A 12,201-nucleotide genomic window follows, 5' to 3' on the forward strand; every position below is an offset into this window, starting at 1 on the left:
CTGATTTATAAAGGCCAGCACACCAAAAGCTTTCTTTACCACCCTATCTACATGAGATTCCACCTTCAGGGAACTGTGCACAGTTATTCCTAGATCCCTCTGTTCACCTGCATTCTTCAATTCTCTACCATTTACCATGTACGTCCTATTTTGATTTGTCCTGCCAAGATGTAGCACCTCACACTTATCAGCATTAAACTCCATCTGCCATCTTTCAGCCCACTCTTCCAACTGGCATAAATCTCTCTGTAGACTTTGAAAATCTACTTCATTATCCACAACCCCACCTACCTTAGTATCATCTGCATACTTACTAATCCAATTTACCACACCATTATCCAGATCATTGATGTACATGACAAACAACAGTGGACCCAACACAGATCCCTGTGGCACCCCACTAGTCACTGGCCTCCAACCTGACAAACAACCATCCACCATTACTCTCTGGCATCTCCCATTCAGCCACTGTTGAATCCATCTTGCTACTCCACCATTAATACCCAACCATTGAACCTTCTTAACCAACCTTCCGTGAGGAACCTTGTCAAAGGCCTTACTGAAGTCCATATATACAACATCCACTGCTTTACCCTCATCAATTTCCCGAGTAACCTCTTCAAAAAATTCAAGAAGATTAGTCAAACATGACCTTCCAGGCACAAATCCATGTTGACTGTTCCTAATCAGACCCTGTTTATCCAGATGCTTATATATATTATCTCTAAGTATCCTTTCCATTAATTTGCCCACCACTGACGTCAAACTAACAGGTCTATAATTGCTAGGTTTACTCTTAGACCCCTTTTTAAACAATGGAACAACATGCGCAGTACGCCAATCCTCCGGCACTATTCCTGTTTCTAATTACATTTGAAATATTTCTGTCATAGCCCCTGCTATTTCTACACTAACTTCCCTCAATGTCCGATGGGCCTGTTTCTACACTGTATCTCTAAAGCTAAAATTTAACAAGTAGACCAAAATATTCCTTTTGTTAAGAAAATGAAGGAAAATAAATGATGGGTTTAGAAACTTTGATTTAAGTACATATCCTTAGAGTCCCCTGGCTAACAATTCCCAGCTCTTGGGAGCATAATAAAAAAATCATCAGATTCGGGACCAATGGATACTCTCTCGTTATTTTGTCAAGATGACACTACATCATAATAAAAATGTTCGTTTTGACATCCAAAGCAGCTTTCAGTTCAAGAAAGTTGCCTTTTTTGGCTAAAGAAAATAATAAAAATGTCAGACCCATTATATTCAGCATTTTTAATAAGACATATTTATATTTATTAAAATTTATTATATATTATCCCTTGCCGTTCATTATACCAAATAATGAGAGTCAAATCTTGAGTTTAGTTTAGTTTAGAGATACAGCACGGAAACAGGCCCTTCGGCCCACTGAGTCCGCGCCGACCTGCGATCCCCGCACACTAACACTACCCTACACACAACAGGGACAATTTACAAATTAACTAAGACAATTAACCTACAACCCTGCACGTCTTTGGAGTGTGGGCGGAAACAAGAGCACCCTGAGGAAGCCCACATGGTGCAAACTCCGTACCAAATTTAGTCAGAATCGAACCTGGGTCTCTGGCGCTGTGAGGCAGCAACTCTACCGCTGCGCCACCGTGCCGCCCAAATATGTGTAGTCAATCGAAAGTTGTTCATCTCTTTGCTTTTGTTTGTGGATAACAGTCTCTGGCCTTTCATGGAGGAGTTTCTGTAGACGTTCGATTGCTGGGTTTGTTTAGCAAAAAAGGAACACATTTGCCCACTGTTAACCCAGGGGCCAAGTGATAAATCATCTGCGTTTGTAGCTGACCTCAAAAATGAAAGCAACTGTGAAAGAAGCTTGCTGGGACGGCAGCCAAAGTGCACATAAAATGACCTGTTGTCATTTATACAGGCAAAATCTGGAAAGGGTGTAGAGAAGATTTACGAAGATGTTGCCAGGACTCGAGTGTCTGAACATTAGGCGGATGTTGAGCAGGCTGGGTTTCTATTCCTTGGAGCGCAGGAGGATGAGGGGTGATATAAAAGAGGTGTACAAAATCATGAGAGGAGTAGATCGGGTAGATGCACAGAGCCTCTTACCCAGAGTAGGTGAATCGAGGACCAGAGGACATAGGTTCAAGGTGAAGGGGTAAAGATTTAATAGGAATCTGAAGGGTAACTTTTTCACACAAAGGGTGGTGGGGTTATGGAACAAGCTGCCAGAGGAGATGGTTGAGGCAGGGGCTACCCCAACATTTAAGAAACAGTTAGATAGGTACTTGGATAGAACAAGTTTGGAGGGATATGGGCTAAACGCTGGGGCATGTTGGCTGGTGTGGGCAAATTGGGCCGAAGGGCCTGTTTCCACACTGTATCACTCTATGACTCTATGACTCTAAAATCTATGCCAGAGCATTTTGTTCAGAGCAACTAGGATCAGTGGCAGAAATAAAAATATTATTTTTCTTGGGGAATATGATCCCAATCAGACGCTGACAGGCAAAGGAAGTATTGATGAAAGCAGTCTGCCTTACACTAGCTGCTAAAGCACAAAAAATACACTCAGGAAGAAAATTAATAGGCATCTCCCAGTTTTCACATAGTGAGTTGTGAGTGTGGAATTCTCTGCCTCAGTGGGCGGTGGAGGCCAGTTCTCTGGATACTTTCAATAGAGAGCTAGATAGGGCTCTTAAAGATAGCGGAGTCAGAAGAAATGGGGAGAAGGCAAGAATGGGGTACTGTGATTGGGGATGATCAGCCATGATCACATTGAATGGCGGTGCTGGCTCGAAGGGCCGAATGGCCTACTCCTGCACCTATTGTCTATTGTCCATCAATTGAAGAATTATTTTTTTAATAAGCACAGGGTTGGCCACGGTGGCACAACGGTAGAGTTGCTGCCTTACAGCACTTGCAGCGCCGGAGAGCCGGGTTCGATCCTGACTACGGGTGCTGTCTGTATGGAGTTTGTACGTTCTCCCCATGACCATGTATGTTTACTCCGAGATCTCCGGTTTCCTCCCACACTCCAAAGATGTACCTGTTTGTAGGTTAATTGGCTTGGTGTATGTGTAAATTGTCCCTAGTTTGTAGGGTAGTGTTAGTGTGCGGGAATCGCTGGTCGGTGCGGACTCGGTGGGCCGAAGGGCCTGTTTCCGCGCTGCAGAAAGGACTTCCTCCTTATAATTAATTCCCACCCGCAGTCATATTTGTGGGGAAACAAATTAAATGTGTAACTGATCACTATCGACAAAACAAACTAATGCTCTTTAGGGAAAAAAACCACACAAGGTGCTGGAGGATCTCAGCGGATCAGGCAGCATCTGTGGAGGGACTGGCCTGGCGATGTTTCCAGTCAGAACCCGTCTTCAGGCTGTTCGGCCACTGTTAATCCATCAGCCTGTGGATGGGACGGCAACCAAAGCATCGTCTGCCTATTTCCCCACCACACATGCTGCTGAGTTCCTTCAGTGCTTTGTGTTTTGCTCTAGATTCCCATATCTGCCATTCCTTGTGTCTCCTCATGCTCCAAGATGCAGGACGGAACGCCACAGGAGACCCTTCTGCCCTGTGGCTATCAAACTTTAAAACTCCTCCCCCTTCTGTCGTGGGGTAGACTGAGACTCTCCCCCCCCCCCCCCCCCAATCTTTGCACGTCCCCCAAGCTTTTCCACACGTCACTTTAGTTTTGTGTTTTGTGTATTTTGTGTTTTTATCACTGTTGGTAGATCAAATACCAACAGGAATAAATAAAGTTCTATCGCATTGTATCGTATCGTAGAGCTCTGTGGCAGGGAGCGTGATTGCATAAAAGCTATTAAGTGGAATTAGTGATCGAGATGTATGAAACAATTGATCTTTGTGTTGTTTTCCGTGGATATCTTGAGCAAGGAGGCCACGGATGGTTCTCACAAGCCAATGGATTTTACAAGCCCTTCCCTCTCATAACAAGTGGTAGTTGTGAAAGGAATATAGCATTAAATTAAATATCCTGTGGATCAATAAGAGTGTAGTGCAGCATGTACATTCCAATACAGGAAGTCAGTTAACCACAGCTTTCACGGTGGCGCAGCGGTAGAGTTGCTGCCTTACAGTGAATGCAGCATCAGAGACCCGGGTTCGATCCTGACTACAGGTGCTGTCTGTATGGAGTTTGTCCGTTCTCCCCGTGACCTGCGTGGGCTTTCTCCGAGAACTTTGGTTTCCTCCCACACTCCACAGACGTGCAGGTTTGTAGGTTTATTGGCTTGTTTAATTGGCTTGATAAAAAGTTGGCGATATGCCCTGCCGACTACAAAATTCAGAAGGTTCAGAAGGTTACCTTTGGTAAAGACAAACCCATTGCAACAACTATGTAATAAAAAGGAACTGCAGATACTGGTTTACAACAAAGATAAACACACAAGTGCTGGAGTAACTCAGCGGGTCAGGCAGCATCTGTGGAGAAAATAGCAAGTGTCGGATCTGGAGTCCTTACCCGAAACGTCACCCATCCATTTTCTCTGGAGAGGCTGACTAACCTGTTAATTTACTCCAGCACTTTGTGTCTATCTAAGGTTTAGAGGAGGGATATGGGCCATTCAGAATATGGGCCATTTAGCTTTTCATCCAGAATAAGGATGCAGATGCAATGAATCAGCAAAAAGCAATCCGTCTGAAGAAGGGTCCCGACCCGAAACGTCACTTGTCCATTTTCTCCGCAGATGCTGCCTGACCCACTGAGTTACTCCAGCATTTTGTGTCTACCACTGTAAATGTTTCAGGTTTGTTCACCTAACACAATATGCTGGCCGACTGTCTTAACATAATGTGCAGGAAGGAACGGAAGATGCTGGTTTACACTGAAGATAGACTCAAAGTGTTAGGGTATCAAAGCGGGTCAGATTCAGATTCAGATTCAATTTTAATTGTCATTGTCAGTGTACAGTACAGAGACAACGAAATGCATTTCAGGCAGCATCTCCTGAGAAAAGGAATGTCACTGGCGTTTTGGGCCTTGACCCTTCTTCAGACTGGGGGTCACGGGGCGAGGGAAACTTGGGGTATGAAAAGTTTCAGAACAAATCAGAGCCGGCATCGATGACCAAGGAAAGGTGGAGCCCACAATGGTCTGTTGTTGGCGGTGGAAGAGGAGATAACAAAGAGATGCGAACAGTGAAACTCAACAGGATGACTAGGGTGGGGGGGGTGGGGTTGGAGGGGGGGGGGGAGGGGGGCAGAGAGAGGGAGAGGGAATGCAAGGATCACTTGAAATTAGAGAAATCAATATATCATACCGCCCAAGCGAAACATGAGGTGTGGATGAAACGATGAGGTCTTAATTATCGTGTGTGTAGTAACAATGATCATTTTTGCATGAAATAGGACAACGTTGAATTAAAGACTGACAAGGAAAATACCACGTGGGATCCGAAGCAAGGGTTTGTCATTCGGAATCCTGAACGGGTGCGGCACGGGATGTTGCAGTGTACGACCCAGGTTAACAACCAACTCTACTCATCCCACTACATGATACTCATCGAAGGTAAGATATCTTGTGGCGCGGCGGGTGGCACGGGTGGCACAGCGGTAGAGTTGCCGCCGGAGACCCGGGTTCGATTCCGACGACTGGTGCTGTCTGTACGGAGTTTGTACGTTTAGTTTAGTTTGGGTTGGAGGTACAGCACAGAAACAGGCCCTTCGTCCCACCGGGTCCATGCCGACACTATCCAACACCCACTAGGGACAATTTCTACATACACCAAGCCAATTAACCTACAAACCTGTTGTCAAACTTTTTCACACAGAGAGTTGTGAGACTGTGAAATTCTCTGCCTCAGAGAGCGGTAGAGGTCGGTTCTCTGGATGCTTTCAAGAGAGAGTTAGTTTGGGCTCTTAAAGATAGTGGAGTCAGGGGATATGGGGAGAAGGCAGGAACGGGGTCCTGATTGTGGATGATCAGCCATGATCACATTGAATGGCGGTGCTGGCTCGAAGGGCCGAATGGCCTACTCCTGCACCTATTGCCTATTGTCTATAACCTGTACGTCTTTGGAATGTGGGAAGAAGCCGAAGATCTCGGAGTAAAACCCGCGCAGGTCACAGGGAGAACGCACAAACTCCGTACAGACAGCACCCGCAGTCGTGATCGAACCCAGGTCTCCGGCGCTGCATTCGCTGTAAGGCAGCAACTCTACCGCTGCGCCACCGTGACTGCCCTTGACGTTATCCCCGTGACCTGCGTGAAGTTTCTCCGAGATCTTCGGTTTCCTCCCACACTCCAAGGACGTACAGGTTTGTAGGTTAATTGGTTTGGTATCAATGTAAAATTGTCCCTAGTGCGTGTGGGAAAGTGTTAATGTGCGGGGATCGCTGGTCGGTGCCGAAGGGCCTGTTTCCGCGCTGTATCTGTAAACTAAACTAAACTCTGCCATCTATCTCCAATCATCCGGTTAGTTTTGACTGTGTTCAGTTCTGGCCACATGTTGGAAAGATGTCGTCAAGCTGGAAAGGGTACAGAGAAGATTTACGAGGATGTTGCTGGGACTCGAGGGTCTGAGCTACAGGGAGAGGTTGAGTAGGCTGGGACTTTATTCCTTAGAGCGCAGGAGGATGAGGGGTGATCTTATACAGGTGTATAATATCATGAGTTGAATAGATCGGGTAGTCTCTTGCCCCGAAGAGACTCTGTCTACCCAATGCAGCGGAGAGTTGCCGCCTCACAGTGCTAGAGACCCGGGTTCGATCCTAATTGCGAGTGCTGTCTGTGCGGAGTTTGCACGTTCTCCCCGTGACCGCGTGCTTTTTCTCCGAGATCTCTGCACACTCCAAAGACAGAAAGGTTTGTAGGCTAATTGGCATGGTGAGATTGTAGATTGTCCCTATTGTGTGTAAGATAGTGTTAGCGTATGGGGATCACTGGTCAACGCGGACTTGGTGGGCCGAAGGGCCAGTTTCTACACTGTATCTCTAAACTAAACTAATCTACATTTGGAGATTCGTGTTCGGTTTTGGGCAATCTGAAATGGGAGAGATGCCATTAAGTTGGAAAGAGGGCAGAGGAAATCGGCGAGGATGTTTCCAGGACTCGAGGGCTTGAGCTACAGGGAGAGGTTGAACAGGTGACCCCAGGAGGCTGAGGGTTGATCTCATTGAGGGAAGTAAAATCATGAGTGGAATAGATATGAAGAATGCCCAGGGTAGGAAAATCAAGAACTAGAGGGTATAGGTTTAAATTGAGAGGGGAAAGAAATAATAGGAGTCTGAGGGGCAACATTTTCACACCAAGGGTGGTGAGTGTATGGAATGAGCTGCCGGAGGAGGTGGTTGAGGCAGGAAAAGTAACAACATATAAAAAACATGTGGACAGGTACATGGATAGGAAATGTTGCAATGGATATGAGCCAAACAAAAGCTAATAGAACTAGCTTAGATGGGCATCCTGGTCCACAGACAAGTTCAGTTTAGTTTATTGTCACGTGTACCGAGGTACAGTGAAAAGCTTTTGTTGCGTGCTAGCCAGTCAGCGGAAAGACAATACATGATTACAATCGAGCCGTTTGCAGTGTACCGATACATGATAAGGGAATAACGTTTAGTGCAAGGTCAAGCCGGCAAAGGCTGATCAAAGATAGTCTGAGGTAGATAGTAGTTCAGGACTGCTCTCTAGTTGTGGTAGGATGATTCAGTTGCCCGATAACAGCTGGGAAGAAGCTGTCACTGAATCTGGAGGTGTGTGTTTTCATACTTCTATACCCCTTGCCCGATGGGAGAGGGGAGAAGAGGGGGGAGTGGCCAGGGTGCTACTGGCCCTTGATTATGCTGCTGGCCTTGCCGAGCTTGCTGGCCTTGCCGAGGCAGTGTGAGGTGTAGATGGAGTCAAAGGAAGGGAGGTTGGTTTGTTTTAATGAAGGAAGTTAAAGTTAACCCCAAACTGGAGCTTAGATGGATGAGAGGGGATCTTATTGAAATATATAAGATTGTTAAGGGTTTGGACACGCTGGAGGCAAGAAACATGTTCCCGATGTTGGGGGAGTCCAGAACCAGGGGCCGCAGTTTAAGAATAAGGGGTAAGGCATTTAGAACGGAGACGAGAAAACGCTTTTTCTCACAGAGAGTTGTGAGTCTGTGGAATTCTTTGCCTCAGAGGGCGGTGGAGGCAGGTTCTCTGGATGCTTTCAAGGGAGAGCTAGATAGGGCTCTTAAAGATAGCGGAGTCAGAGGATATGGGGAGAAGGCAGGAACGGGGTACTGATTGGGGATGATCAGCCATGATCACATTAATAATAATAATAATAATAATAATAATAATAATAATGGATGGGATTTATATAGCGCCTTTCTAATACTCAAGGCGCTTTACATCACATTATTCATTCACTCCTCAGTCACACTCGGTGGTGGTAAGCTACTTCTGTAGCCACAGCTGCCCTGGGGCAGACTGACGGAAGCGTGGCTGCCAATCTGCGCCTAAGGCCCCTCCAACCACCACCAATCACTCACACACATTCACACACATTCACACACATTGAATGGCAGTGCTGGCTCGAAGGGCCGAATGGCCTACTCCTGCACCTATTGTCTATTGTCTATTGACTAAACGCTTGATTACTGTGTGTTTTTGGCATTGCTGACATGTTTCACTGTGTCGTCCGTTAGTTGGAGGACTGATACATCTTCAGCTGAACACGACCTCAAGGATCAAGGTGCTAGCTGGTGCTACACTCTCCATCAAATGTCTGGCTACAATGTATTACAATTCCAGGGCTGAATTTCGTTGGGATTACCCTGCCAAATTGGTGAGTCTCAAGTTGTGTCAAATGCGAGCGTCTTTACCAGAATTTGCTGAATGCAAACGCTTCAAAGTCGCGACAAGGTGGACAAAACTGCTGGAGAAACTCAGCGGGTGAGGCAGCATTTATGGAGAGAAGGAATAGGCGACGTTTCGGGTCGAGACCCTTCTTCAGACTGATGTCGAGGGGGGCGGGGAAAGAGAAAGGAAGAGGCGGAGACAGTAGGCTTGTGGGAGAGCTGGGAAGGGAAGGGGAAGGAGGGAGAAAGCAAGGACTACCTGAAATTGGAGAAGTCAATGTTCATACCGCTGGGGTGTAAACTACACAAGCGACACTAGCTAAACTACCCTCTTTTTCCCGTCCCGGGCCCCTCCTCCACCCCCCGACATCAGTCTGAAGAAGAGTCTCGACCCGATACGTTGCCATCCTTCTCTCCATAGAGGCTGCCTCACCCATTGAGTTTCTCCAGCATTTTTGTCTACCTTCGGTTTTTACAGCTAGTGCAGTTCTTTCTTAAACAAAGTTGCAACTAGTATTATTTGTAGAAGATTACTTTTAATTTTTCATCTTTCGTTCACCCTGTTCACTGCTTAATATACACTAACTTAACATGTGATACACTAACCAATGTAATTCAGAAACTTGTTAACATACATACTAATTTATCAGAGAAACTTCTTCAATTCAAGGGTGGTGCAGCGGTAGAGTTGCTGCCTTACAGCGCCAGAGACCCGGGTTCGATCCTGACTCCGGGTGCTGTCTGTACAAAAACTAGGGGGCACATTATTATCTCAATGGGGTTAGGTTAGGTAAGGGGGAGGTGCAGCGAGACCTGGACGTCCTTGTACACCGGTCACTGAAAGTTGGCTTACAGGTACAGCAGGCAGTGAAGAAAGCTAATGGAATGTTGGCCTTCATAACAAGAGGATTTCAGTATAGGAATAAAGAGGTTCTTCTGCAGTTGTACAGGGCTCTGGTGAGACCACATCTGGGGTATTGTGCACAGTTTTGGTCTCCTAATTTGAGGAAGGACATCCTTGTGATTGAGGCAGTGCAGCGTAGGTTCACGAGATTGATCCCTGGGATGGCGGGACTGTCATATGAGGAAAGATTGAAAAGACTAGGCTTGTATTCACTGGAGTTTAGAAGGATGAGGGGAATCTTATAGAAACATATAAAATTATAAAAGGACTGGACAAGCTAGATGCAGGAAATATGTTCCCAATGTTGGGCGAGTCCAGAACCAGGGGCCACAGTCTTAGAATAAATGGGAGGTCATTTAAGACTGAGGTGAGAAAAAACGTTTTCACCCAGAGAGTTGTGAATTTATGGAATTCCCTGCCACAGACGGCAGTGGAGGCCAAATAACTGGATGGATTTAAGAGAGAGTTAGATAGAGCTCTAGGGGTTAGTGGAGTCAAGGGATATGGGGAGAAGGCAGGCACGGGTTATTGATAGAGGACGATCAGCCACGATCACAATGAATGGCGGTGCTGGCTCGAAGGGCCGAATGGCCTCCTCCTGCACCTATTTTCCATGTTTACGGAGTTTGTACGTTCTCCCCATGGGGTGATGAAGGATGTTGAAAGGGTGAATAAATGAAACAAAGTGGCCTCGTGATTATATCATCAAGGGAACATGGGACCTGGCATTTTAATGAAAGTGCAGACTTGTAAATGGAGCTCAACATGGATTTAACATTTAACACCAAAGGTGTTAATTGCTTAAGACAGGTTGAAGATTCTGTACTCAAAATAAAAGTGGCACATGGTGGGACTCGAAGGAATTGTTTTCTCTGGAACACCAGTGATTTAGTTTAAGAAAGAACTGCAGATGCTGGAAAAATCAAAGGTAGGCAAAAATGCTGGAGAAACTCTACGGGTGAGGCAGCATCTATGGAGCGAAGGAAATAGGCGACGTTTTGGTTCTTCAGCCTTTATGGGGTTGGGCGATGGGAGTGACAGGAATAGCGGGTGTCCCCAACTTGCCCAGTTCTACCGACAACTGATCTGCGGACTCCTGGTGGAGCAATACCGGCCAAGACATGCAAGCGATCCACATCCGTTGGTTTTAGGATGTGCCCCATAGCTTCTGCTGTGGGGCCATGGAGGATGGTGTGGCGTGGACACTGTCGTGAAGAGCCTGTCTCAGCTTCTATGTAAATACAATTATTAATGTATGTTTTTTTTAAATGTGGTGATTAACAACGCAAAACTATTTATTTGCAGACTAATAGAACTGTTGCAATTAGTGAAGCAAAGGCAAAGGTAGCAGAAACTACATATCAAAGCATTCTGACACTGAATAACATCCAGCTCATAGATAAAGGCACCTACGCCTGCAAGGTGCATAATAAAAATATATCTGAAAGCAAGACTAAAGTAATCGTCATTGGTAAGTAATTGCAAATTGTATAATTAAATTGAATTTATATGTTTTCACAGTGAATCACAGGGTTTTAGTAAATTCACACAAACTATCGGCATGTGATAGAAACATAGAAACATAGAAAATAGGTGCAGGAGGAGGCCATTCGGCCCATCAAGCCAGCACCGCCATTCATTGTGATCATGGCTGATCGTCCCCTATCAATAACCCGTGCCTGCCTTCTCCCCATATCCCTTGACTCCACCAGCCCCTAGAGCTCTACCTAACTCTCTCTTAAATCCATCCAGTGATTTGGCCTCCACTGCCCTCTGTGGCAGGCAATTCCATAAATTCACAACTCTCTGGGAGAAAAAGTTTTTTCTCACCTCAGTCTTAAATGACCTCCCCTTTATTCTAAGATCTTTGACAAGGTTTGATGACTGTTGTACAAAAATCAGATGAGGAGCATAAACTCCCGCAAGAATGCTGATTCACCTGCAGTTGTTAAGGGATTTAGGTCATTTTTTTGATGCATCAATTGTTTTCAATTCGTTTGGAGTTGATAGTCAAAAATCAATGACAATCAAAAATGTCTGGGGTTATGGGGAGAAGGCAGGAGAATGGGGTTGAGAGAGAAAGATAGATCAGCCATGATTGAATGGTGGAGTAGACTTGATGGGCCGAATGGCCTAATTCTGCTCCAATCACTTATGAAGATGGAGAAAGAGAATTTGTTATAGAAACATAGAAAATAGGTGCAGGAGTAGGCCATTCGGCCCTTCGAGCCTCTACCGCCATTCAATATGATCATGGCTGATCATCCACCTCAGTATCCTGTACCTGCCTTCTCTCCATATATAACAATTGGCTGTCATGTGGCACCTATAGTAATATGTTCTCTGCGTATCATCAGGGCGGCACGGTGGTGTTAGCTGTAGAGTTGCTGCCTCACAGCGCCAGAGACCCGGGTTTGATCCTGACCACGGGTGCTGTCTGTACGGAGTTTGTACGTTCTCCCCGTGACCGCGTGGGTTTTCTCCGGGTGCTCTGGTTT

General features: G+C 45.9%; 1 protein-coding gene across 2 annotated transcripts in view; it reads left to right on the forward strand.

Moving 5' to 3' along the window:
• The window catches only part of LOC116979194 (vascular endothelial growth factor receptor kdr-like), a 163,978-nt gene that overhangs the window by 71,594 nt on the left and 80,183 nt on the right, over positions 1-12,201 (forward strand). For both annotated transcript variants that reach the window (XM_033030756.1, XM_033030757.1), the window contains exons 5-7: positions 5,374-5,533; positions 8,647-8,786; positions 11,009-11,174. In XM_033030756.1, coding sequence (XP_032886647.1) covers positions 5,374-5,533; positions 8,647-8,786; positions 11,009-11,174 — 466 coding nt within the window. The remainder of the gene's footprint in view (positions 1-5,373; positions 5,534-8,646; positions 8,787-11,008; positions 11,175-12,201) is intronic.

The sequence above is a fragment of the Amblyraja radiata genome, chromosome 12 (assembly GCF_010909765.2).
Source record: "Amblyraja radiata isolate CabotCenter1 chromosome 12, sAmbRad1.1.pri, whole genome shotgun sequence".
Classification (NCBI taxonomy): domain Eukaryota; kingdom Metazoa; phylum Chordata; class Chondrichthyes; order Rajiformes; family Rajidae; genus Amblyraja; species Amblyraja radiata.